The 27,677-nt window shown below is 40.7% G+C and overlaps 2 protein-coding genes across 5 annotated transcripts; one reads left to right on the forward strand and one right to left on the reverse strand.

The window, feature by feature from the left end:
• The first annotated feature begins 1,237 nt into the window (after positions 1 to 1,237).
• On the forward strand, positions 1,238 to 14,538 carry PCID2 (PCI domain containing 2). Of its 4 annotated transcripts, none has more exons than XM_026055037.1 (15): positions 1,238 to 1,300; positions 1,698 to 1,788; positions 3,182 to 3,271; positions 3,854 to 3,927; positions 4,683 to 4,748; positions 5,289 to 5,330; positions 5,822 to 5,876; positions 7,526 to 7,629; positions 8,349 to 8,424; positions 8,548 to 8,689; positions 9,708 to 9,808; positions 11,851 to 11,924; positions 12,122 to 12,247; positions 12,460 to 12,583; positions 13,603 to 14,538. In XM_026055037.1, the coding sequence occupies exons 2-15, from the start codon at positions 1,753 to 1,755 to the stop codon at positions 13,690 to 13,692; spliced, it is 1,200 nt and encodes a 399-aa protein (XP_025910822.1). In that variant the 5' UTR covers positions 1,238 to 1,300; positions 1,698 to 1,752; the 3' UTR covers positions 13,693 to 14,538. The 4 variants fall into 4 exon arrangements, with proteins under 4 accessions (XP_025910822.1, XP_025910837.1, XP_025910813.1 ...); XM_026055052.1 differs by lacking the exon at positions 1,698 to 1,788 and adding an exon at positions 3,515 to 3,710 and having other exon boundaries at positions 1,264 to 1,353; XM_026055028.1 differs by having other exon boundaries at positions 1,266 to 1,353.
• On the reverse strand, positions 14,445 to 27,434 carry PROZ (protein Z, vitamin K dependent plasma glycoprotein). The gene is made up of 8 exons (XM_026055065.1): positions 27,365 to 27,434; positions 25,369 to 25,532; positions 24,053 to 24,077; positions 20,023 to 20,136; positions 17,768 to 17,899; positions 16,416 to 16,507; positions 16,212 to 16,335; positions 14,445 to 15,638 (listed from the first exon to the last, which is right to left on the reverse strand). Exons 1-8 carry the CDS (start codon positions 27,432 to 27,434, stop codon positions 15,127 to 15,129), a joined length of 1,233 nt encoding a protein of 410 aa, XP_025910850.1. The 3' UTR covers positions 14,445 to 15,126.
• Between the last annotated feature and the right edge of the window lie 243 nt (positions 27,435 to 27,677).

A 27,677-nucleotide genomic window follows, 5' to 3' on the forward strand; every position in this document is an offset into this window, starting at 1 on the left:
GGCGGCGGCGGCCCCACGTACAAGATGGCTCCCGAGCCCGCCAGGGCGAGTGGGGCGCCGCCGTGGCCCCGCGGCGGCCGCTGAGGGACCGGGCTGCGGGCCGGCAGGGGGGCTGTGCCCGGGCGGGGGGCGGCGCGGTGAGGCAGCAGCCGTGCCTCGGTTATGGTGTAGCCGGGATAATCCTTCCTAAGGGCCTCGGTCCCCTCTGCTTTCTCTGACTTTATTTAGTGGCGTTTGGCACAAAGCTGCATTATGCTTTCTAAGGAACTGGGCGTACGTTGAAATAAGGAGCATTTCCAACCCTGAGCTCATTTTCTTGCCTTGCTACCATCAACACCGGGTACAAAAGCAGGAACAGTACCAAGATGAGAGCTGCTATCCATACTCTAATCACCAGCTATCCTAAATCCAGTCGGAGCACATACAGACATCACAATTGTCAAAGTGCATGCCTGGGACTATGGGAGCAGGGAAACTTCAGCAAGTTTTTGTACTTCAAGTATCTCGCACTCACAGCTCTAAAAGCAACACAAAAGCTTCAGAAAAGCACAAAAAACATTCAAAAGCTAATGCTTGATTTGACTTCTGTGACGTGCTTATACAGGCCCTCTAGCACTCCTTGCAGGTAGTATTATTCTGGAGAGCACAGCCATAAGGACCAGAAAGTGAAAACAAGTGAAAACTAAGGCTGCTGGGAAGATTGCGTTTACCCAACAAAATATGTTTGCTATCACTAGGGTCCAGGCAAACAGGTAACACAAACCTGGGAGTTAAACGTGATTATGTGCCTGGCTCTTGCATAGGGAGGATTTGGGCCCCTTCCACGAAGGGATGAGGARAGGGCAAGCAACAGCCAGAGCTGCCTGTCCTTTCGCACTGTCCTACCGACAGCAACAAGCGCGCTAAGCCCTAACCAGTACCATGGCCACTGACACCCCCAAGCTCCGCCCCAGCACACAGCATGCGCCAACGCACGAGGTTTATCGCTAACGCTCGGCCTCGGCGCCGCCCATCGCTCCTCCCCATTGGCCGCCGGCGGCAAGCCACGCCTCCCCGCGCCGTTGGGGGCGGGGAAGGAGAGCGACAAGTGCCGTCCCGGAGAGCAGCCGGAGACGGGAAGGCATCACATGATCCCTCGGTCCCTTCCCTTTCCCCCCCCCGCCCATACGGACGAACGAGGGGTGTCACGTGGGGTGCGCGCGCGGCAGTTGGCGTGCCCCTGGGCACTTCCGCGTGCCGGAAGTGTCGCGCCGGGTGCCGGAAGTGTCGCGCCGCACCATGGCTTGAGGCTGGGCCTGCGGTGAGGCCGGGCAGGGCATGGCGGACGGGCCGCCCTGAGCCGCCGGGGGCAAGGTCGAGGAGCGGAGGGGCCGGCGGGGACGTGCTGCGGGGTGCGGCTGCGGGGTGGGCAGGAGAGCAGTCTGCGCGGGTGTGTCCGTGTGCAGCCGGGGTTTACCTCCCTTCCCGGTGCTTTGGTGCTACAGTTTCTCTTCCGCACACGCTCTCCGCAGCAGGCAGGATGCGTTTATATTCTGCTTTGCTTTACCTGAGCCTGTATCCCTTTTCCTAAAGGCCAGTAGCAGTTGCCGGGCCCTGAAAGACTTGGTAAAGTTATGCCAGGTTGCCTGAGAGGAAAGAAGAGATCTAATTGAGATTCTGTCACTTCGTTATTCTCTAAAATTTCTGTTGGTTTGCAGAATGTGATACAACTACATTTAATCTGGGACTCCTACCTCATCTACTTTTATTTTAATGGCGCATATCACCATAAACCAGTATTTGCAGCAAGTAAGCAAGCTTTTTGGGGGGGGGCACTATCAGAATATAAGGGCATATGTTTTTATTTTTATTTTTTTTGCTGAAAATACATTACTTTGTTTAAGAAATAAGTCGATCTAGAAAGTGTAATGTGGTAAATAAATATATTTAATGCTGTGATAAGTATACCAGCTGTCTGTTGAGGATGTATTCCTGAAAAGTCTGATGATTACTGATATGATGGATAGCGAAGCAATTTGTCCATAAGAATTAATGTGGTGAGAGTGCATGTGTGCAGGGATTTAAGAAATATACACAATTTAAATGCAGGGACCGTGTGTGTGACAGGAGGCTGGAGAGGCAGGAACAGGATCATAAGGATCTTCAGCTGGACTGAACCCTCAGTGTCAACCTTTACAATTCTTGTTGCGTCTTTTTGAATCATCACATTCTCATCATTGTTATCGCATTCCTTTCTTGAATCAGGATTGATCAAGTCAATTGAATGAAGGACAGAAAAAGTGAATAGTTGTTTGGTGTTCAGTCTCAGAAGCGAAGCGGCTGAGATCTCTCAGGAGAGTGATCTGCTCAGAAAAGTCAGCATCTTTTGCAGTTAACAGTCCCAATGATCCTGCCTCTTCATCCTCCATGCTATATATGCTGTGAAAGTAATTTTGGGTGTTATTTGTTAGAGCTCCTTTCCCAATTTCCATGCTTTATTTTTCATATTTTTATGTCTTGGTAGGGGGAAAAAAAATCTTTGCTGTATGGAAAGCCTGTACTAAATAAGAAAACTCATAGACTAAAATAGCATGGAAAGCAGTAAAATTGAGGGGAAAATATAAAATCAACTACTTAACTCTCCTTTACTTGAAACAAACACAGTCTCTGGAAGAGTTTAATATTGTCTTTTGCAACTAGTTTATATTATTAAGCATTAAGTTCATATGATATCTATTTGCAAGTTCTGACTGATGACAGGACCAAATTCCGTCTGCAGCATCACAAGTGATAATACTCAAAATATTTTTTTTTATGCTTCACATATATATTTGATGCTCATAAGTCCAAATGGCATTTTAAAAAACTTCTTCAAATCTAATTCATAACTGTTGTCTTCAGATGCAAAACCCATGTAACCTCTTCTGGGCTTCTCTGATTTGGTTGTATTCTACAAATATATATTAAAAAACAACAACTATGTTTACCCCACCTTCTCTCCTGATCGCTTTTTGAAAAACACATGTATTAAAAATACTATACCAATACTGATCCTTCAGTTTTAAATTTTTAAAAACTCATGTTTGAGAAGCTATTGACATGGCTGAACAGTGATAACAAGGTGGCTTCCTTAGGCATGTGTGAATATGTTGTCTGGCTGTGGCTAGATTATATTCTGTAATGTGCTTGTTTTCCTGGGTAGGTACAAGAAGCCATCGACAGCAGAGATGGACAATTTTGTGCAGAATTGGTATCATTTAAGCATCCACATGTTGCCAACCCTAGGCTTCAAGTAAGAATCTGTTATCCTGAGAAAATCTGTTTTTGGCCTCATTTGTTTTGCTTTCAGTTTTCCTCTTTTTTCCATATCGGTTCCTTTCCACTGGGTAAAAACCTTAGAAATCTGCTTTACAGGCCAGAGCAGGATCCCCTCGTAGGTTTCTTCTCCCCTTCCTTTTAAAAGGATTCTGTCTGTCTGTCTTCATCTTTTCCTGGATGGCTTTTTGTCCTCCACTTTGAACTGTTTTCTGGATAGGCATTTTGAAGGCTCCCTGTGGCCAGATCTGCAATAGTGAGTGAAGTGGCACAGTGGGAGTGGATATGAAGATCAAATCACTTGGTCCTGAGGATCCAGTGCTTGCACCATATGTGTTTCAGACGCTTTTGTCTAAGACCAGCTCTAATATGGTCCTGTGGACAGAATGGACTCTAGCAGTTGCGTTGCACTGAACGTGAGTCTTAGTATAATGTAAGGTTTTGGCAGATAGCAAAGGCTTGCAGGCATAAGACTGTCATGATAAAATACCTATATGATGTTCTGTTTCTGGTGCAATGTAAGTTCTTTTAATATTTCATTAATTTATTCTGTACTTAGCTTCCATCTCCAGAAGAAAAGTGTCAGCAAGTCCTGGAACCGCCATATGATGAAATGTTTGCAGCCCACTTAAGGTAATGATGGGCCAGGAATGGACAAGTCGGTTGTGAGGCATGCAGTAGTGATGGGGAAGCATATCCTTAAGTTTACTTAGTTATTTTAAAGGGCTTACATCTGAAAATTTGTTATTTACTACTCTTATAAACAATGCCAGAATTGTAGGAAATAAAGACTTCTCTTTCTTCTTTGTGTGGACTTTACTTTATGCACCTGACAGTCATCTGTATATAGCCCTTGACACGGCTTTGGATTTGGTGCTTGCTCTTTCCTTTGTTCTTTTTTACTAATTACACAAGAATTCAGAGTGAAATAAGGAAGAGAAAGAAATGTGGGAGGGGAGGGGGGAAAGGAATTTTGGTCATAAAAGTACTCTTAAGACAGCTTTAAGATTCAAATAATTCTGTGAGGCTTTTATTGGAAAAAATTCAGTATTAACGCTGTGTTTTAGCTCACTCAGAAGACTTGGAAATTTTTTTTTCTATGCCAATCTCAGTGACAGTTTTAATAAGCATTAGCTTGTTATGGTTGGTATTGTACAGATTATAGAAATAAATCCCTGTTCATCTCTCGGATCAGTTTTCCACAATTATCAGACTCAGTACTGTTTTAAAATGCTTGTGTCACTGTGTTAGGAATATTTTTAAAAAATATTTCTGTTTTTCTTTTAAGTAGACTGTAAAGCTCTATACCTGTTAAAAGGCAAAAAAGAGAGAAATGTTTGTCTTCAAGTATAGGACCATTTCTGATGTACTAATGTTCCTTCTGACAGGTGTACTTATGCTGTTGGAAACCATGACTTTATAGAAGCCTACAAATGCCAAACAGTTATTGTCCAATATCCTTTTCCATAAATCCTGTACATTGTTTTCAGATTAATTTTATGTTTTCTTTTGTAATAAGTTATCCTTACCTTTTTAATTTTAATAGAAATGTGTTCTGCTTCCAAATACGCTTCAGCTATTTAGATCCTTAAGCAAGGGAATCCAGGTACATTTTTCTCCTTTCAACTTTCTGTGGGAGTAAGAAAACTGACATTTGCCTCTAAAATAGAAATTAACTTCTCAGAGTGTAGGAGAGCCTCAAATCATTAATATACATCCCAATTTGTATTTGGCTGGAGGAGAAGATACTGATAAAGAAAGCTGCTGTTTTATCTTTCAGTGACTGATGCTTTTCACTGTTTTGCTGCAGCACCAAGGGGGATGTGGCAGTATTACTGTTCTTCCCTCCTGTGTCTTTGCATCTTGGCTTCTTATTACTTGCTGTTTTGTTGATTTCTACCCTTTCATAGAGCACATAATATACAGTATCATACATCTGTTTTTTAAATCTATGCTTAATTTCATAACATTTTAAATTTTCCTAAATATAATACATCTTTCTTACGTGCGTTTCAAGCACATAAAGAAGAAAACTGGTGAGTACATTGTAAAGAGTTGTACAAAACTAGACTCTCTCTTTCATTGTTATAATACCACAGCAGTCAAACTAAGATTATGCCTATAATTTTTATTTATCTTCAGTGATAAATTAAATGCAGCCTAATTGTTTTTCTTACCTGTTTGAGTTTTTATGTCCAGAAGTATGAAAGCTAAACATTTAATCTTAATTATGTAGAATAAGCTATAAGCAAACATGAAGAATATGTTCAAGGCAAGATGGTAGTTTGTTTTAAGTCATTGAAGCCCCAGTAAAAAAGGCTTCTGAATGAATTATTCCTTCATTGTCAGATTTCTGAAATGCTGAGATCTTCAAGAATTGTTCTTTTAAAATGCATCCTTTTTATTTAAAGATTCCTGTATGTTTCTCTAGTTTTGTGGCCAACTAGCAAGAAAAAATGCCTGTTTCTCATGCCTTGCTTGTTGAATGGCTTGCACATACTAAGCGTACAACATCTTACTTTTCTAGGGCTTTACCTATTATGTATGCTGTAGCTCTTGACCTTCGAATTTTTGCTAATAATGTAAGTAGATCTGAACTGTACATTAACAACCTCATTCCTTTTATCTGTTAGGAGTTTGCATGATGGAAACATTTTACATTTATTACATTAGCCTGATTTTGCTAATTACTGTTCAACCTGTTGTTTAAAAACATGCACATCTAAAATTTTGCTGTTACAGTAAATTCCTCCAAACCTTCTGAAAAACTAGGTTGCTCTGTCTGTCCACCTTCTATTTGAAGCTTGAACTAGCAAGGTTCTGAGGACCTGTGGACAATCTCACAGCAGTTGCTTAGAGCATGTAAAGTGATTAACTGCTGTCTCTACAGAATAGCGTGGGGGCACAACTCACTGCCTCCTTGTCCCCTCTTCCAGCTGTGTGATGCTGCTTTTGGTGCTCATTGGAGCCCATGCTGAGCCAGTACAACTGCTGACAAGCAAAAAACCAAATTTACATTAGTTTTCTCAGGCTAGTGAATTGAAGTTTAGGGATCTAAAGAGAGCTGGATGGCCCAAAGTAAGCAGCAGGATTGTGACCTTGCTCCTAGTCACTTGACCTGAAGAGGTCAAGTTAGAGTTCAAGTTAGGTTAGAGTTTGACAGTATTCCATATTTTCATTGTTGGTCCACCCAGGCACTTCCTTGTGTCCAAGCACACACAAAACAACACATTCAAATGCTTGCACAGAGAAGGTGTGTGTGCACGCTCACTTACACCCCAGCTGTGTAACAAGTTGTAATTCTCTAGCCAAATGAGACAAATTTCTATACTTGAGATACACCGGAAATGGGTGTTTGGGATCTGTCATGTTGGAAGTGTTTGAACAACTTTAGTATACTCAAAGGATGCATTTCCATTTCTTTTGCTTACATTTCACCTACTGGAAATGAAAGCAAGGGTCAGTGTTGTAGTGAAATTTGTTAGAAAGCACACAGCAAATATCCACCCTCTGTTTTTTTTCACCCTTGTTGATTGTTTAAATTCTGCGTTAATCAGTGCATGGATCTGAGATCTTTCCCGCTTTACATGAATAGTGTTGCCAACTCATTGTTTTCTTTTGGGTCTGCAGCATATGCTTTTTTTTTTTCCCCTCCCCCTGAATATCTCAGGTTCTAGCAGTGTGTTACTGCTGGAAAATCTTGGGTTTTGGTTTAAAAATATAGCCGTCTTGGTTGCAGAGAGAAGCTTAATCATAAATTCAAAACTTATACTCCATATTTTGAAAATCATTTTAGTTTGCTCTTATTTAAAAGACAGGGGTTTTTGCCTGACTCTTGGTCTTTGAAAACTTGAGTTAGAGTGTTAATGCTCCAATTTAGCTGTAAGATGATTCTGAATTTAGGTGTCTGAGTGCACTACATTAAGCTTAATACTGCTGAAGCTAATAGTGCTAAGTGCTATTTGCAAAGTTCTGATTGTCTTCCTGTGCATTAAGTTTGGTGCAAGGTGTTCAGAAGCCTCTCCAAGTGATTTATTTATTTATTTATTTTTAGTTACTTTTATTCTGTAAGCTTGAGTACTTTTCAGGATTTGGGGAACAGCAGGTGTACAGGCATGCCAAATCTGTTGTTGTAATACTTTATGAAATGCTGTAGTGAGGAACTAAACTGTTTACAACCCAGTGAACCAGGATGTAGAATTACCCATTGTTTCTTGTCATGTAATGGTAGGCAGATCAACAGCTAGTGAAGAAAGGGAAAAGCAAAGTTGGTGACATGTTGGAAAAAGCAGCAGAATTACTGATGAGCTGTTTTCGAGTCTGTGCCAGTGACACGTAAGTGACAGATCCTCTCTAGAATTTGCACTATTGAATTGTTAAAAACTTAATGAACTTTATAGGTTTCTCCGCTCACAAAGGCCATGTTTGTGTCAGAATGGACACTTCTGGGGCTCATTTCCTCTCACTTGTAGTCTGTTCTCTCTTCACTATTAACTACAGCTGGGGAGGCCTCCCTTGAGGTTTAATATTCCTAGCAGATGTTATTGGGAGGGATTGATTATGTCCGTATCTCTCAGGAAAGATCATTAACCCTTTTGTGCCTCACTAGTTGTGAATTTTGTCTGCCCCCGTTGCAGTTACACTGGAAGAAGATGATTCTTTGGTTTCCACTCTTAGCAATTTTAATGCTTCCCAAGTGGAGAAAATGCTTTTTTTTCCACCCATCTTTCCTTCACCTTGAATACTGGAAACAACTGTTATGCTAGCATATTTGTTACAGACTGGAGTAAGGAGCTTGCTGCACATGAATAATATCTTGCTTGACATCTCTCATTTTGAGAAGGAAGACAGCAGATGTGTCTTCAAGATTAGAGTTGGAACATTCTGTTTTGACAGTGCTGGTATGGTTTAAGACAAGGCCTTGTCTTTTACTTTCAGTCATATTCTTACCCTGAAAACATCCATAAAGTATTTGTGGAGGGAATGTACCATAAGATCAAAGTCATTATTTTCTTACAATGTTCAATACTAGTGGATTTTTTTTCTTATGACAGTCGAGCAGGCATTGAAGATTCCAAAAAGTGGGGCATGTTGTTTCTCGTAAATCAGCTGTTTAAAATTTATTTTAAGGTAGGGTTCAAGTCTGGTAAGCTGTTTTTTATATTTCATATTCTAAGTCAAATTCACCCTTTTTTTATATGATGTTACATGTCTACACCCTCTGAGTAAAATGCAATTAATTTTTTTTAACAGATCAACAAGCTCCATCTATGTAAGCCCTTAATTAGAGCAATTGACAGCTCAAATCTGAAGGATGAATATAGTATGGCACAGAGAGTTACATACAAATATTATGTTGGACGCAAAGCGATGTTTGACAGTGACTTTAAGCAAGGTACTGTGTGTCAGTAGGACAGATTTGAACTCTCACTGCTTGGTATGAAATCTGCCTGATGTCGTTTGTTTGACTCAAAACCTGTGCAGCAGGTGCAGTTGTGTTTTATATTGACCGAAGGAAAGTCATGCTGAATGATCCAAGGGCCCACAAGCTGAGTCAGATCCGAGATGACTGGTCTACATGACACTTCTAATTGTAGCATATGCCCAGTTTTTAAATGTTTGTATGTAAAGTTCTCTGTAGTCTTCCTAATACACTGTGTGCATGCATAATAAATTAGGTATCTTCTGTACGAGCATCAACAGGATAGGTTTGTGAAAGGTCTTACAAAGGAGGCTTTACAACTTTCTTTTCCTCTTGAAGTTGCTGTATGCCGTGTAGGAAACCTTCAGCAAACTGTATTGTATAATTAGAGTCCATGCCCAAATGAGCCATTAGTTTAAAGGAAAAGATGGTTTCTGGAGCTGGTTTTGTTCCCTAAACAGTTTCCTCTGCCTGTCAGGCTTGTCCTTTTTCTCTCTCAGTGAAAACTGATAAAGACTTCTCACACTCCCATGCTGTACACATTGGCACATTTCTGCAGATCAACAGATGTGTGCATCAATCACATGGAGCTTACATCCCCGAAGAACCTAATCTGCATTTGGAAAATGTTGTTTGTTTCATCAGAGCTTCATGAGATTCCTCCTCTCCTATACTAGTACCACAATAATATTACTGACTTGAGCTGGAAATTCCAATATTGTTTGTAACTGTTACCTCTAGCATCTAGACACTGACATGTTTTCTTCCCCTTTCTGAAGGAGGACTCATTTTTCTGGTAATGCTCTCTTTGGTGTGATTCCCTAATAATTTTTACAGTATTTTCTTAATGTATTTTGATTGGCTTGGTTCTTTCTTACATCATTTAAAACGTCATGGGCTCAGCCTAGAAATGGACATTAAGCACAGAATTTGGCTTGTAGTTTTAATCAGTTTTGCTGCTGTTACTCAGTATTTTGATTTGTGTCTGCAGCTGAAGAGTACCTGTCATTTGCCTTTGAGCACTGTCACCGCTCAAGCCAGAAGAACAAGAGAATGATTTTGATCTACCTGCTGCCAGTAAAAATGTTGTTGGTGAGTAGATGATAGTCTTCCAAATCAACTTTTTGGGGGCAGAGGAGTCATACTGAGTATCAGCATAGTTTTTTTTTTTACCATATTGGTATTCAGAGGCTGTCTGTACCTGACCCACATAAAAGTCATCATACACAGTTTTTTGTACAGCTGGAGACAGAAAATGTTGACTTGTCATTTATATGCAAAGTAGGAAAAGGGGGAAAAACCCTAAATATTTTCTCCCTGTCTTTCTCCCACTTCTCTCAAAAGTAGAACCTGAAGTTACCTATGTAATAAAAAGCGAGTGCTTCTCCAAACAGCCCAAAGTTAGAACAACTTAGCAGTGTAGCTAATGTAATGTAGTAGAGTGCCTACCTTGTGGTCAGCTGTGCACAGATGGGCCAGGAAATGTATAGATTCACTAGTACAAATCTGTCTCTTTCATCTGGTGGAGGTAGAGAAGATGTGCAAGTAGTTTGCTGAAGACTGTCAAGGCAGATTTGCCACAGGAAGGAAAGGACTCCCAGCTTTGGGCTTTCTGATTGCACCTTGTGCATTTACCTGTTTGAGGCATGTCAGAAGTGTCACCAAGTAGAGAATTTTTTTTTTGATCACTGAACAAATCAATGAAGCCTGGTTTATCATTTGATCATTTTATCTTTTTATTTAAAGAATTAAGTGCATCTCTGCTTCTTGTTCCTGTCCTTCTCCATCCACTGTGCTAGCATTTTTGTGTTCCCTGAGTTACTGTGATTATACAAATTTTATTCAGTGTAACTGAGGGGATAAGAACAAGATTTTAGAGTGTTTTCTGTTCCTGGCCCTATTACCAAAGTGATTCTGCTCCCCACGGAGAATGTTTTTATCATCCACTTGTGAGCGTTTCCATCTTCCACTTTTGCCCCAGCCTGTTCACGACCATTCTCCCTTTTCCCTTCTGTGCTCCCTATTCAGCCCCCTGCAGTGTCAGTTTGGTTATTACTCTGCAGCCGCCTTGTGGTGACAGAAACCTCTCATGGGGAAAGGGAGAGCGTAGTGGGTATGATAATTAGATTGTTTTTTATTTTTATTTATTGTCTTTCTTACTAGTTGTTTTCAGATCAATCAGTGGTAGGGTTGACAAAGCAAAACTAACAGCCTTGCTATAAACTTTGCCCCCTTTGACTGGATGCCTCAATGTGGTGGGTCCTTTAGAGCCTACGGTGGCTCTTCTGGAGCCGTTCTAGTGTACAAGAGGCCCTAAAGAAGCCAGGTAAAGGTCATTGTTTTCACAGTTGCTTTTTTAATCAGGCCCCAAACATTACCATGAACCTTAAAATGTACTAAAATAGCTTGGGTGGGGTTTTTTTATTCCTAGCAGCTCTCAGTAAACATGCAGCTGAGTTCTACTCTCAGATAATCCTCCAACCAGGAAAGGGGCTACCAGCAACACAGAATGATGGTAACTAAATTTAAAGTCTGACCGAGTCAATGTGCAATCTGATCTCTGCTGTGCAGCGAGGGAAAAAACTAAGTTTCTTTTTGATAGTGCACATGGTTCAAAGTCTTACCTGATCTAACAATGAGAATTCATTATTTTTTCTTTAAATTTAAACTTTCTTTTTTGTAAGAAAGGACATTTGTATGTCCATATGGAGGCATAGTGGAAAAAATCTCATACAGACTGAGCTAGCACTTAACCGTGCAGAAGCACTGCTTGTATGATTAGTGGTGCCTGGGATTCCAGCAGTTCTTTTGTTTGCAGATTAGATCATACAATCATAGCATGCAGTTTGCATCAGCGTAGGTCTCATGTCACAGGATCTTGATTTTACAAGTTTGAATAGCTAGAAATATTAAGAGACTCCCTGAACCATGATATATAGGTAGTTATCATGAGCTGTGTTACAGGATGTTTGGTGGGGGCGATGTCTTACATATGCTTTTATTCACCTCTTGTTCTGTAGCAAAAAAAAATGTAGTTGAACATTTCTCTGTTTCTCTGACAAATGTTTTTATAGATTTTACTTAAAATGCATTTGGCTTTACCCTGGAAAACTTAGAAACCATTTATTTTTCAGGGCCATATGCCAACAATTCAGCTCTTAAAAAAGTATGACCTTATGCAGTTCTCTGAAGTAACAAAAGCTGTGAGGTATGGTGATTATTTTATTGTATCATATTTGTTAGTTCAAAAAAGTGTTATATGAAAGATATTTATTTGGGATGATTGAGGGGGAAGAATATTCCTGACAAGTCAGACTCTTTTTTTTTCTTTTTTTTTTTTTTTCCTCTCTCTCTCTCTCAGAAGGGTCAGACTTTCTCATGTTTTTATTTCTTCCATTCTTGTAGTGAAGGCAATCTTCTCCTGTTGAATGATGCTCTGACAAAGCATGAGACCTTCTTCATTCGATGTGGAATTTTTCTTATTCTGGAGAAGCTGAAAATCATCACCTACAGAAATCTCTTTAAGAAAGTGTAAGCATAACAAGCTGTGTTTTTGTAAAAGCAAATTTAACATGGTTTTACCTAGGATTGAGATGGAAGTATGTATGTTCCTTAGGTCTCTTCAAGGGGCCAGATTTCTAGTCAAACTGAATTTACTGTAGAGAGGCCATTTTGCTATGAATCGGAGTTTTAAGTGATTGTGCCTCAATAACAGATAATTTTTTCTGTTTTTTTTTCTCCAGATATTTACTACTCAAAACCCATCAGCTATCTCTAGATGCCTTTCTGTTTGCCCTGAAATTCATGCAAGTGGATGATGTTGATATTGATGAAGTTCAGTGCATTTTAGCTAACCTTATATATATGGTATGTGCTGCCCACTTTATGTTCCTTGCAAACTGCAGTCAGTAAAAATTATTAGAGAATGAAAGTTTATTACAGAACTATATCAGATCCATATAGCTAAATCTAAGGTTTTTGTATGTGTAGTAGTTTATTCAGTTGGGCACAAAGTACAAATGTTTTTCATTTGCCATGGGGAATTCCTCTAGTTCCTGCCTCTTTCAGGAACCAGTTAAGATTGCAGTTGAATTCTCATTACTAATTCAGTAGTAACCTTTCTAAATATGCAGGAATATTTATTTCACAATATGAAAATTATACCTGGGACAAGAGAGGGATTTGTTCTTCTGCATTTGAAGTAAGAGACCCTTGACGTTCTAATGTCAGAAGAATTCAAAACATGAATTTTTTTTTTAATTGCTTCACATTTTGCCTTTTGCTCTAAATGGGTCTCAGCTATTCATGAACAGATGATACAGGCTTGGCATCAAGAAGTTTGTAATAAATCGGAGGTTTTGGAGCAGCGCTGCAGTGGCAGCAAGAAATGAACTGCTTCTCTGTTTCTGAAACATTGTGGTGTGCTTTTACAATAACAGAGGGTGGGATTGAGTGACTGGAAGATCTTTCAGTGCTAAAACCCTACATGTCTGAAAACAAGAAATCTGTAATTTAGTTTATTAGATTTGGAATAACAGTTGATTAAAACTGTAATTTTAAAGTGAGCAAGAGTAAACTTAAACACTTGCGATTTGCCTCTTCAAGAAAATGTAAACTGACCGGTAGGGGGCCCTGGCAACAGGCTCTCAGTCTAATAGCAATGTTAGTTCACGTACATTTTTAAGGTTCCAACTTTCTGCCTGCCTTGTGAGCAGACTGACTTATATAATTTTTTTTTTTTTAAAAGGATATAGATAACAAGTGCAGTAGTGCAGTGGTGACTGAGTATGCACCCACAGTTTTGCTTGATTTAGTCTGAAGACAGCTGAAGTACAGGAACTGTGTTACCAGTTTCCCTTATTAATACAATCTTTTTCTCCTGCCAGGGTCATATTAAAGGGTATATATCTCATCAGCATCAAAAGCTTGTGGTCAGTAAGCAAAACCCATTCCCTCCACTGTCAACAGTGTGTTGAGTATTGCATCTTATCCAGGCAAGTACTTCTCAGCTGCTCCTAATCATCCAGAGAACACTGTAAATGACCTGGTTCGTGTCCAGTACTGGAATACCAGGAACTGTTTGTGGCTCCTTTCCCAGAATGGCCAAGGTTGCCAGTGTAACAAAGTGCACTGGAATGAAATGCTCACTTTTTAATGATGGCTTCCATGAGCTTTCTAGATCATTTCAAGTATCTCACCAGGAAATAAAAGCAGAGCATTCTGAATTCCTTCTAAAGTACCTAAAAGCTTTTGTAAAAGTACTTTATGTTACTATTTCTGCATTTATCTTTCTGAAAAGAGAAGTATCATCTTCTGGTACTTATATTAATCCATTCTTCAGGGTGGAAATGATGTTTTCTTTTATGGTTTTTATTTTTTTTAATCTCTTCAATATTGGTGTCAAATACTTGCTGATATTGAATACTCTCTTCAGGCCTTCTCTAAAAACTGGAGATTTTGTGCTTGACACCAAGAGCTTTACTGTGTCAGTGAAACTTATAAGTTTAAGTAAATGTCAGATGTTTGTCTGGAGGTGCTCAGAAATGGCTTTTTTTTCTTTTTTGTAATTCCTGTAACATTTTGTTTAATTTTCATCATGATGAAAAAGGACATAGCTAAGCAGTTTGTCTCTACACCACTTTATTCTGTTTCTGGGGAAGAGACTGCCACTGGGTCCATGATTTTAAGTGTCCGTTCCTCTGGCTCCATTATTTTAAGCATGTGTTCCTTTTTTTTTTTTTTGTACAATATAACTTTGCCCATGATGATGGTGTCTTGTTTGTTTGTTTTTAACAAAATAAAACAAATGCTTTTTTCCCCTCTGTGGGGGTCTGGGGTTTTTTTGTCTTAATTCCTTTCTATTTTACCAACTAACTGAAGTGGACATAATTTCTAAGGGAACATACAGCCACCATGTATGAGAGAAGCATTTTTCAGTGTGATATAAGAGTCAAGTCCCGCATCAAGATAGGTTTTTAAAGACTTGGAGTTCCCCTGGTCTTAATAAATACTATTTGTACGGGTGCTGAAATAAGAATATGGATATGTTGAAGCAGACCTTAGGGAGTAAAATGACTTATTTCCTTCTAGAAACACTTAAAAGTCCAGAAAACTGTCAAAACTTCTTGAGTTTGAGGATGAACAGTAATAAGAAACTAAGAGTTTAGTCAGTTTTGTAGTAAAGTAACTAGGTTTACCATATCATGATTTTTCACAGTAGTGTGTGTCAACAGAGGAAGGAAAGACAAACTTGGGCTTTTTTGTATGAGTTGGAGTTAAATATTTACAGTACTATTGCAATTTCCATTGCTGCATATTGTGACAGAGTCAAACTGATCTACACGCTACATCCAAGTGTTCCTTGCAGCCATCCGGAGGAATTTGGTTCTGGAGGGTTTGTTGCATTTGTCTTACTTCATTTTTTGTTTAAACCATATMATATATCTTGCGGTATTGGTGAATAGAAATGTCTCCCAGTCACTGTTTTCTAGTGGCCAAGATCCCAGGATACCTGTCAGAAACCAAGTGTCCTTATACTCAGTGGCAATGAAGCCTCCTCCAGCCAGTCGCTTGTCTGTGGCCTCCTGGTGGTGCCCACAAAACTGTCTGTTTGTGAGGCTTATGTTGAGTATTTGTTTGCATTCCTCAGTAGGAAGGTATGAAACCTGTAACTCCTCACCTCTAAGTTCGTCACCATCCATTTTCCAGCCACTGACTGTACCAATCAGTTTTGGAATCAAAATGTGTTCTGCAAAGTCTCTTTCGGGGATGCATACAGGACGCTGGTGTTTGTTGCACTCAATGTGTTCTTGGAGTTGTAGTAATGCAACGTTATTCTCACCAGTGTCTTCATCATACCAGATGTGTATGTGTTTCTCATTAACTTGCATTATTTTCTCATTTCCATTTGTTCCATTATGCCCTGTGAAGCAATAACATGTTCACTGCTGTCAAGAATAATTTATCAGAAACTTTGAAAACTGCATGCAGATTGGTAACAACTGCTTATTTGTGCTGGGAAGCGTGTGCAATAGAGAAACTAAAGGTGGTTTTTGTTGGAATAATCAACCTCAGTAAAAGTAAATTAGGAATGATATCTTGGCAGTGTAGAAGCATGCGTAATTTCAGAGTGGAAGTACAAATACCCAACAGTGGCAGTGAATTTTGGTGTGAAACGATATCATTTTTTCCTTGGAAAAAGGAATGCCTCTAAATCCACCTGTTTTTGCCTATCTTTAGGCAGCCTGTTGAAGTGTCAGCCCATTGGAGTTCTGGATTGCCCTCTAGAGGTACTTGTCTCTCTCCTTGACCTGTAGAGGGGGTGTAGGACACCTGTGCTTTTAATTCAAGATACTCAACTGAGATGCTTAAATGAGATAAGTTCTGTTTCATAATAATATTTTTATGCAGCAGAATTTTTAGTAAGCTGTTTTTAAAATTAGCTTGCCAATATTAAAATGTGCTACAAAAAGAGAAAATAGGTTTGGTCACCTACCAGTACCAATCCTGATTTCAAAATTGCCATGCAGAAGGGCACACTCTGCTGTTGTCAATACAAAGTTACTTTTCAGTAGCACTCCTCCACAGAAGCCCTTCCCTTCTGAATTTAGCAACAGGACCTCAGAAAAAAACAAAAAGACAGTGAACAGTGCTGTCCATGTGAGGTTGGTTGATAGGTTTCATGAACTGCCAGAAATACCTGCCAAGGAAATCCCTTGTCATGTTTCTTCCTGGTTTCACTTATCTTCGTGAGATTATTAGTGTCTTGAATTGTGCCACATGCACACTGATCTAGCAAAAGAATAAAAAAGTCAAAACTTCATGCTCTATCATTTCAAGACGATCGTTGTCTGCAGGTATTTTATTGCTTCCGCACTAGCTCTAGGGTTGAATTTTTGCACCAGGAAAGAGAGGAACAACAACTTTCTCAGCTGATGAAAATCAGAATAATTTGCTTGGCTTCTATAGTCTAATAGCTTAGTGATGGTGCTGAATGTTTTGGGGCATTGCGTTAGGCTTGGGGTGACCAGATTTCACTGTGTCCGTACCAATGAACTGAGATTTCCTTCCCAGCCAACAATCAGCACTGGTTGCTTTCTCATCTTTGTATTCTGTACCAGAATCCCTCTGAACACCGAAGAGCTGTGGCCTGATGCAGACAAAGGAAGCCTGGGGTTTCCCTTTCAGAGCTGTCAGTCTGGGGGTGCACATACCTTTGTATTCTAGTTCAGACCAGGAGCATGCTTTTGAAGTGGATTTCCTAATTATCTGCACTAATCACACTTTCTGTTCACCTTGTGGCATGGTCTTGGGTCACAAAAACTGGATTCTTTTCAGATGAAGCTAAACCAGAAGATGTGCTCCAGGAGCACACTTAGTGCGCTCGCACACCTAATGGGTGCTTAGTCCACAGGACCAAACTAGAGCTAGTCTGAAGTAAAACCCCCCTGAAGTGCACATTTAGTGTGGACATTGGATCTTCATCACTGAAAATGTTGCTCCACAGCTGCCCTCTTGTTGTGCTGCCCCTATTTGCTAATATAGGCAGGGCCTAAGTATGCTACCATGTTTTTACAGCAGACCTAGTTTGTAAAAGGACTTAGTATGAGTCTGAAAAAATGAAAAGGGCTACCACTTTAATTAACAGAGCAGCAAATGCTGCCCTTCATTTATCAGATCCTCAGGTGCCTAATCTGAATCAATTGGGAATGAGCTTTCATTCCCAGATGATGAGTCTTCAGTGGAGTTACTCTTTACTGAGTGGAAGTAGAGTGGAAAACCTGGCTCAGTGAGTGGTACGTAAGATGATGCAAGTGCTCTTTGCAGACCCACATTTAGATGTTCAGATCAAATATTGTTTCTTTCACCACTGCTCAGACATCTTTGCTGGTGGCCCTAAGATTCCACCTTTATCTGCCAAGCCTAGAAGATCATTGAGGTTCTTGTAGCTTGAGTCTCCAAGCAGGCTGAATGGTATTTGGATTTCCGATTTGTTACCTGCCCACCCAAGTACCGAGCGTGTGCCCTCTGTACTTCCATGCCCACACCCACCTAATGCAATGCATTGTTTTTTATCCTTCCCGAGCTCATAGCCATCAGCACAGGAGCAATGGTATGATGTAGTTCCTGGGTAGCAGAAATGGTGACATCCTTCTTTTGCTTGGTGTCGACATTCATTTTTAGCTAAACAGAACAAGCAGAGACAAAGCATTGGGAACAATTCAGCTGGCGTTTTCTTGCATAGCTTGAGTCCTCTTTACTAAATGTTTAATGTTGATTCACTCTGTCCGGGGGTGGATTGGGACTCTGGCTTGTTGTGGTAGTACTTCCCACCACATTGTTTCTATCCCTTGTTAGGCAGAAACTGAGGAAATTGCAAAGACTCAGCTTTCTCCAGACTCATTGCAAACTGCTCATGCAGTATCTCCCTGGGCCAGACTGTCTGCATCTCTGAGTTTTGGAGAACATTAGTAGCCAAGGGTCGACTAGGCCTTCCCTGTTGAAAGATGCCAGGGGATTTCTTTGTACTCATCTGAATGAAGTGTCAAGTAGCTGCGCTTGGAAGGGAACTGTTGCACATTTTAAGAAGGCAGGTATTGCTTGAGGAAAAAAAAAGCTAAAGCTGTCTGCTTTTCAGTGAAAGCAAATGCATAGCTCTTATTTCTCACGCTTATGCTAAGAAAATTAAAATTAACAGCTGCCATTATTAAAAAAAAAAAAAAAAGGAAGGGGGGAAGAATATTCATCACTTTTGAAACATGGTCAGTCATTTTAACTTTCCATAGCTGAACAAACACTTAAGCTTCAGCCCAAAGCAGGAAGAGGAGCTATTTCATGGTGTGTCTAGCTCACAGGTGGAGAAGTAGCAAAAAAAAGGCTTAAAGTGGCTCCCTCAGGCTCACGCTGAACAGATCTGGTTTCCAGCACTAGTCCAAGGTGTGTCACCTTCTGTGCTCCCTGAGAAGCTGGTCTGCGCCTGTCCAGTCACACCCCGTGCAGAAAATGACACTGCCTTACAGCAGCCAGGGCATCCCCCATCCCAGGGGACCTCCAAGCAGGCAGAAATACTGATGTAAGTGCTGGAAAGCAAAACCTGGCAGATGCGAAAACATAGGATCTGGCCCAGTGTTTTAAGTGCCAGAATGCATCTGTTTTGTTTTAGCCCTTTTATGCTTCCACTCGCACTGGTTTGTGTCTGAAGTAGATCTGAGCAGATTTTACCCTTTTCTTGCTCTGGCAAAATTTGGTGTATGTTTTCTGAGTAAACTAGAGTAAGAATGAAAGGGAATTTTTAACTCCAACACAAGGGATGGTTAAAGAAAACAAGAGGGCTGCAGCTTTGGGGTAGTTTGTTTTGCATCCCCTGTCTTAAAGGGTTGTAGAGAGCCCTGTTTTTTGTAGATCTGTCATTTAGTTCTAACACTTCTAATAGGCCTAAGCATAGTAGTTAGTACTAGATAATATAGGAAGTAATGTGATAACCATTAGACATAGAATGGGGTAAGATTATGAATTGTGGTTTAGCATATGTAAATATAACAAGATACTTAGGTCAACTTAGGTTTAGTTAAGATAATATTAGAAAGCTACAGGCTCAAAAAATACCAGAGAAGCAAGACAGAAGTTAGTATCTTTTTCCATGGGCAAATGATTATAAGAAATAGTTTGAGTATAAGTACCCAATAACCATCATTTTTACTCAGTATTTGGACTGAGAATTAGAATGCAATCAATCAGATATGATCACACTATCCTTAGACTAAAATATTTTATATTATTAAGATAATAAAAGAGAAGTTTAGCACATGATTGTGCTCCTCTATGCTGAGAGATTGTTTTGTAGTCCCATGTAATCTTGGAGGCAGCTACATAACTAGGAAGTCATATCAGGAAGGTAGTTTGGGTTCTTTATGCAATTTAGCATCTGGGACCACAGGATGGAGGTAGTTAGCAAACCTCTATTCATCTTTGCAGGACAAGCAGCTAAGGAGGCCCATCAGTATTGTTCTCCTTCAGTGGCCTTTGGAGCCGAACCACAATAGTGACTTACTTCAATCCTCTTGCTATGTCTCCAAAAGAAGGGAGGGTGAGTGGACAAAGTCAATGAAGCCTCAAGATGTTATAACATTACGGCAGATTTGCTGAGGGGTTTTCAAGACAAGTAGCACACATCACGCCTGCTATGCCAAGAAGTGTATGTTTTATCCTAAAACTAATAGTTGGTTTTAATAAATGAGTATGGTTTCAAGTGTATCCCCTACAACAGAAGGAGATTCAACGTCTCGGAAGAGGAGATGGTGCCTTACCGAAAGCACAGTTCTCTCCTTCATAACCATCTGCACAGGTACATGTGTAACTGCGAATGTTGTCTTCGCACACGCTGTTGTGCTGGCATGGGTTTGAAGAGCACCTCTTGCCATCTGAAGAAATGCCACAGGAGAGGGCTGAATTACTGTCAGCAGTGACCACCACTTACAAGAATTACACAGTGCTCTTCCCAGCATGAAAAACCATTCGGAGAAATGTTGCAAAAAAAAACAGTTAGGAAGGAAATGTGTTACATCTCACTGAATTTCACCTTGTGAGCAATTTTTGCCCGAGTCTCTGCTTTCAAATATGCTCTGGCGACTCTTAGCAGGGAAGCCAGGAAGTGCACAAAGGCCAAAGGTGGTTCTGAAAGATGCTGCTCTGCTTCTGGGACAGATTTGGCATGTGTAGGCCCCTTCTCTTCCTGCCTTAAACATCTGATCCATTGCAGTCAGAATTTGAAATGGTCATTTTATCAGATGATATTAGTTTCCAAAAGAGCAGAAGCAGAATACAAACTATCACAGCGATTAGCTTTCTGTCTAGCAATGACCCCTCTCCTTTCTTATCTTGTGATTTCATCTTGACATTTAGAATATGCATTTCAGTTAAATTAATGTAATTACCACATCTTGAATTCTCCAGTATTTCAAATAAATAAAAAACACCCTAACCCTGCTACAGATGTTCCCTGTCAAGGAAATAGCACTGATGGCACATGTCAAAAGTTCAAAGAAACCCTTTCCAGCCCAGCTTCAACAATGTATCGAAAACGCTAAAGCTGGAGTTTAGCCATGCCTTACACTTCATGCACTCTTTAAGAATGTAATATGAAACCATCATTTCAAGTGTCACATGGTAGATTTACATGCACTGGSCAAAAATCTGGCATCAAAATTGCACAGTGAACTGCAACAAACTAGGAGGACATCTGTCTTTTACACATCTGTACAAATATTATGAAGTTGAAAGCCAGAGGACTTATTATTGCAGATGAAGTACAGGCTGAGTTACCAGTTTCCCTTTAAGCTGGCCACTGGAAGGACTCCAAAGCAGTTTGGAAATGTTCTCCAAATACCAACGGCTTACCGTAGACATTAGTTGTCTGGGAGCAAGCCAAAAAAAGCCTAACCTGGGACATGAGCTCCAACCCTTCCAAAATTTTAGTCTTCATCAAAGAGGTTAATTCCAGTCAGAGGGCTACCATAATTAACATCAGGAACAAAAAGATGAAAGTTCTGGCTGATACTGGAAAAAAAAAAAATCAGCTTGGGCTAACTCATGTGCATCTTTTAGCTTTAGCTGTGCTAATATACTGGCTTGAAGCAGTTACCACCACCAGCACACCCCAGCGCTCTTTATGTCTGCCAGGAGTGTTTTGGGGTGGGACAAGGAGGGGGGCTCCTCAGTGCAGCTGAATAGGTAGCTCTGAAGCATGAAAAACTCTAGCAGCAGTGGCTGGGAAGCTGGAGCTAGGGAAGGATGGGGTTCACGACCTCAAGCAAGTCAGATGGTTTCTAACCTCTGAAATGCATACTCAAATACAGGTAAGGAAGTCTTGGAAATTTATGGGATCAGGTGAGGTTCCATAAGACTGGGAAAAAAGTAAACACAGTGCCTATCTTTATTAAAGGGGGGAAAGGGAAGATACAAGGAATTGTAGAAATCAGCCTCGTTTCAATTACTGGAAAGCTAATGGAACAATTAAACTGTTTGTTAGTAGCCAGAAAAATACCAAGGTGATAAGTAAAAACCAACATCTACTTGTCAAGGTCAAACAATCCAAACCAATTAAATTTAATTCTATTACAGGATTATAGACCTAGTGGGGAGGCAATGCATAGATGTGTTTCGTATGATATTGTCATAAGCCAGGTAGGGAAACACAAACTAATATGAGGCATGCACAAAACTGTTTTGAAAATGATGTTCAAAGAGAAGTTACCAATGGCTAAGTAAGTCCATACTGTTAAATAAAAGAGGGCCAGGGACAAGTCTGGCCCCAGGTCAAATGCGCTGACTGCTTATATCCACACTAGAGCTAGATGCACTGTGTCAGCTTTGCCTTGAAGAGACCAGCTTGGAGCAGTACAAAGTCAAGCCAAAAGGTGAGCCAACAAGTAGGCAGTGCTGATGCTCAACCTTTCTCTCCAGTCCTCTTTTATTTGCAATACAGATTTACCCTGTGTACTCTGGAATATGGCCAGAAAGCAACAGGTATGATCAGAGGTCTGGAAAATGTGACTTCAGAGGACAGGATGAAAGAAATGGGTTGGTTTGGTCAGGAGGAAGAAAACTGGGGAGACAAATGACAACATTCTTCAAAATATTTGAAGAGATAACACAAAGAAGGAAATGCACACTGATTTTCTGTAGAAAGAGGACAGGCCATAATGGGTTTTAATTGCAACAGGGAAGCTATAGCTGAACATGAAAAATCTGTTTCTACCAGCAAGGATGGATAGGAACAAGGACAGAGAGTCTGAGACAGTTTCAGGCAAAAGTTCTATTGTGGAACAGATACTAAGTAGTTCAAGGTGTGATGCAGGTTTCCTCATTCCAGTTATGGTCTCTGTCCCCTGTCACAAGACAGTAATTAKTCCCAATTTTTTAACAAACATTTTTTCAGGTCACAAATTTGACTGAAAAAAAAAAAAAGAAGCAGAGGCATCTTGTTAGGCTCCCATTAGTTTTGCTGGAGGCCCAGTTCTAGAGAAAACTATATTTTTCATTATATCATTCCAGTTATCACTGTCAGCTTACTCCATTGGGAGATTTGATTTTAGAGTTCTGGTTCTAAGTGGTTTAAAATATATATTAAAAGAGAGCTAGGCACTGGTAGAAAACAATGCATCCTGATTGTGACTAAGCTTGATTGGATGAACCATCCTCAGCTGGTTGCCTTCCTCTTACACTACAGAGGAAGCCTGTATGACTATCTTAGCATAAACATCTGATGACTGAAATTAGGAGAAAATAATCCCACCCTCACAGATGCAATGAAACACATAACAAAGGCCAGATGTTTTGTATGATTCTTCATAACATTTAAATCACAGATGGGATTTTCTTATGGAACAGTTGTCTGGACTCAGTATTTTAATAGCTTCTGTGGAAAATTATTGCTAAATGCTGTTTTTTACCACTGCTTTACCCACTATCTATCTAAAATAGTTAGAAATTAATAAAAACTAAGTAAAAAATAAGAGAAAATTTTAGGATGCAGCATGCAGACAAGAGGGAGGAAGTAAGGCATAGTAACCATAAGCTGGTGCCCAGACTCAGTGTTCAGGAGGCATCTAGTTACATCGGCCTCTCGGTTTTCTTTACAGATTGATTTCTTGCCTTGGGGGCTGCCAAGGCGTGACGCTGTGCTATCTACCAGCCTTTACAGGCAGCCCAGGAGCTTTTAACACCTATTTATCTTGCTCAGGTTTAAGTGCTAGGCTTGCATTTGGGAAGTTTTGCTGGTAAAGCTATGCTGTCGTGTTATATATATAAGCAAAACACACTTTCTCCAGCATCTCTTAAACACTTAAATGCCCAGTTTATATTGGCAAATATACCCCTTTTGCATGCAGTAAAAGATCTTCTGTTACTAGCGTTGTTCTGGCCCACAGCTGCCATGGGAGCCTGTGCCCAGGTAGCAAACAAACAGGGCCGTGCTGTGGGAACAGTGTTGGCAGATGGGGTGAAGCCGAAAGTAGCTAAATGTTTTGATCTTACGGTCCCAGCTTATTTTAGGACAGCCTTCAGTACAGGAAAAGAAATAGCCTGTTTACTGTGCTAACGCTTAAGCCCCTCCAACTTTTGTTCGCTTTGCACTCTTCACTGTTTGCCTAGTTATGACTTTTTAAATCATTTCACATCACCTCTTTTCCTCCTGCTTTTCTAGAGGCATGACAAACAGCAGCTGGGTGTTTCTTGTAGAATAAGCTGCTACAATCTCACACAAAAGCTGCATCATACCCAATCATGATGTTCACAGCATGACACCATTAAGAAGGAGAAATCAAGAGGCCTGCTTACCGTAATAGGCATCCCAAAACATTTTCTGAAAAAAGGAGAGAACATATTTCAATTCTCAAATAATATATTCTTCCATAAATATTTTGGTAAAACAAAAACATTATGTCAGAGAATGCATACTACAGTTTAACATTTACACAGCTACACAATGGGAGGGATTTTTGAATCCTGCTTATTTTATTGTTTGCTGAGAAGTTATTAAAGAGAAAAAACACTTTATAGGCAAGAGAGGAATGGCCAAACCCTTCAGCAATATGGTTTCCTGGAAAAACTGGCCGGCAATTATCTGTCTGGCCTAGGAAGTGACCCCAGCCTCGCCTGGCCCCCTGTGGTAGGAAGCTCAAGGGTGTGTGTGGTGTTGCCCTGGGGATAGAGCACAATACTTTTTGACCACACAACCTTTTAAAACAATGAATGCTTAGGAAAGCATTCGTGTGTGTGTGTGTGTGTGTGTGTGTGTATATGTGTGTGTGTGTGTGTGTGTGTGTGTGTGATGGTACATTTCAGGGTGAGTTGCCAGAAGGGCAGGCACTGTAAAAAAAAAAACAGATGTGGCAGGATGTGGCCAGTGATGGGCATCCCCACTCACGGCAGCTGCACTGCAGCCAGGGCTCCTTCTCCTTCATCCCATTGTGCTGCTGCTTGCTCCCCAGAAGGTGCCGCTGGCAGCAGAGGTGATAGCACAGAATGGAGCTGCAGTGATTTACACTGTTCATGAGCTTAACGTGTCCCACTTTTCCCTCCAGCCGCTTTCCCAGTGTCCCCAAAACACTCAGGCTACCCTTGGGCAGCCTGCTGGCTGTTTCTTCATCTTTTCCTGCAAACGCAATCTCTGGCAAGATTCCCGCTAAGAGCCCAGCATCTGGCCGTCCATTTCAGAAGGGCCGTTGTGCAAGGAGACGTGCGGCCGCTGAGCAGGAAAGCCAGCTCCTCTTTTCTGTATGTCCTGCTACGTGCTGGTGCGTTGCAGCCCAGCATCCCTTTGCCCCTCCTGATCCCGAAGGGATACTGAAGCCGTATGTCTGTGAGTGATCAGGATGTGATGAGAGCCATAGACTTTCCCAACATAAGCCGCAGGACACATCATTTTCAGGAGGGGACTTTCAACACGTCAGAACAGACTTCTAACTTTCCTTCTTCCAGATGTTTCCAATGTAAACATCTACTTTCTACCTGCTGAGGTGCCAAGTGCAATGATTTTGCATGGAGAGAAATCCAAATAATAGAAGCAGGCCATGGGGATTTCAGCATGGCTTAATTATCAAAAAAACAAGACAGGAATTCTTAGAACGCACACGTGAAAATAAAACACTTACAAGCATTTCATCATTTTCAAATACTTCTCTTGCTTCTTCACGTGTGCATCTTTCCTCAAGGCACTCTCTTTCCAAGCTGCCCTGAAGGACCTCCTCCAAAAGCAGGAAACCGGCCCGCCTGTGTCTCTTGATAACTTTGTTTGCATCGTCAGCAGATAGAAACACTGAAATGTATGACAAAATGCTAACATAAGTATTTAGATTAGTTTCCTTATCTACTTTCACCTTTTTTTTTTAAAGATTTTAGTGAGCAGCCAATTTTAATCATGAAGGGAAATCCTTTGGATAATTCAGTGTTGCAGCAGTGTTAAATATATATACTGAAAGAGCTCTACTTTCTTAGCCCAAACTAGGCTGAGGAGTCACGAAATTGTTGCACTTTTTTTTTCTTTTTGTGAGTCCCTGACTTGCTCCCAAGCAGAGGGAATTTGTTACAACTCCAGGCCCCAGGTGTCTAAGACCAGGTCCTGTGACATGTTTGTTGTGTGTATATGTGTGTAGGCACACATGCATGCATGCATGCTTGCCCGATGTCCTGCGCAGCCCCCTTGTCGCTGCTCTGTGCTGGGCTTCATGGCTCTCTGATCCCCATAGGACCAAGCCACCAAGTTTCTGAGTCATGATACTATTTTTTTCCCCTGGATTTATACAGCACTGAGCACAAGGAGGGGGCCTGGTCTTTGGCCAGTGCTCCCAGGTTGCACAAAAATAAAAGTACCCAGCTCTGACTCATTGCTGAGCTTTTCTGCAGAATTCCTTGCACATGTAAAAAGCTTTTGTATCTACCTGCAGCAGCCTTTCCCATCGCAGTTTTATCCTGCATCAGACCTACAAAACAGCTTTGTTGTGACATGGCCAGGGGAAGGAGAAAATACTACAGTAAAGGCAGAGACGGCTATGTAAGACTCCAGAGGGCTCTCAGAATCTTTACCAGAAGTGAAAACTATCACTATAAATTTATGATGAAACTGACGCTTTTCAGTCTGATTTCATGCGGATTTTATGCTGATGAACGTGGCATGTCTGAGTTCTCAGTCAAATATCCCTTACGGAAAACAAATAAAAGTACCTCTCAGCAATGCCCAGAAAAGCTATGAGCGCTGTATCATATACCATGCTTTATGGGGAAGACACTGTAATCTTCTTGGTTTGAGTACAGAGGAGGGAAATCAAAGAAAAGAGAGATATCAGCTCTTAAAACACCTCTTTGCAGTGATGCCCACAACAAAAATCGAGGGCTGCTGCTGGGCTGTAAGCCACTGCCTGTGGCATTAACCCTTGTGTGGCTCTGTGTGTCACTGTGTATTTGTCAGTTCTCCAACACTTAGAGTGTAAACCTATTGGGGCAGGGACTGTTTCGTTGTTTTATCTTTTATACAGCATTCAGGGTCCCAGAACTGCTGGGCACAAAGGTTGTATTAATCAGCAATATTACAATTAGAAAACATGACAGTAGCAACAGAAAATTTATTCTGAAACCACATATAATTTCAGTGTTGTGCAGTATATCCAGCATAACTGGTAGCACACTTTTTTTGCCATTTTGACTTTCTTAAGTGGTCACTTTCTTTTCCTTTCTTTCTTGCTCAGCTCCTCCTTATTTTTGACAAATTATGGAAGATTAACACAGAAACGTGTATTTCTGCAAACTACAAAAAGCGTGCTTCTCATCCTCTCTGATAAGACTCTTTTTGTTTCAGCAGCAACCAGAAATATGAAACAATATTTTTTTTAATATCTGGGGCACTCTTTGGGAATGATACGTAAAGACAAAATATCACCCTCATGTAAATGATGGTATTTCAAAATGATATTGCCTCCTTAACCTACTGTAATACATGAAAAAACAGGAGAAATGTAATAAAAATAAGGAACAGAAGTTTTTTGGTGATGCCACCCTGTGCTGCAAAAACTAAACATGATACAAGGTATATAATGATTCATGTGTTTTATAGCGCAAAGCAAAATTAAAGCTGCAACAAAACAAAGGCCATACCTGTCTGCTCTGTCTGTAGGAAAAGAAGGACAGAGAGGAGAAACAATACTGTCCCAACGCACCTTGCCATTGTTACCCTCTGAGATTACTGGTCGSTTGCCTGCCTTCCCGCAGCTCTTGTGGGAAGTGGCTACATGAGAAATGTTGGTGTTTAAAGTCCAGCTGCTCATGAGACAACAAAACCTCCAAGGGCAAAGCCTGGCCTCAGTGTCAACACATGAGCACCTTAAAAAAAAACGTTCAGTGGTGCAACAGTGACACTTCTCGCTGTGGAATGGCTGAGGGTGGAGCAGGTTYGCCGGCTCCACTGACA

This window comes from Apteryx rowi, unplaced genomic scaffold, assembly GCF_003343035.1.
Source record: "Apteryx rowi isolate R43461 unplaced genomic scaffold, aptRow1 scaffold_123, whole genome shotgun sequence".
Classification (NCBI taxonomy): Eukaryota; Metazoa; Chordata; class Aves; order Apterygiformes; family Apterygidae; genus Apteryx; species Apteryx rowi.

What these genes read in the sequence shown, in the direction of transcription:
- PCID2 (XM_026055037.1), top strand. Translation starts at nt 1,753, where the DNA reads ATGGCGCATATCACCATAAACCAGTATTTGCAGCAA. An exon ending in GCACATAAAGAAGAAAACTG is followed by an intron (nt 5,331 to 5,821) that starts GTGAGTACATTG and finishes TTACTTTTCTAG; the next exon opens with GGCTTTACCTATTATGTATG. An exon ending in TAGCTAACCTTATATATATG is followed by an intron (nt 12,584 to 13,602) that starts GTATGTGCTGCC and finishes TTCTCCTGCCAG; the next exon opens with GGTCATATTAAAGGGTATAT.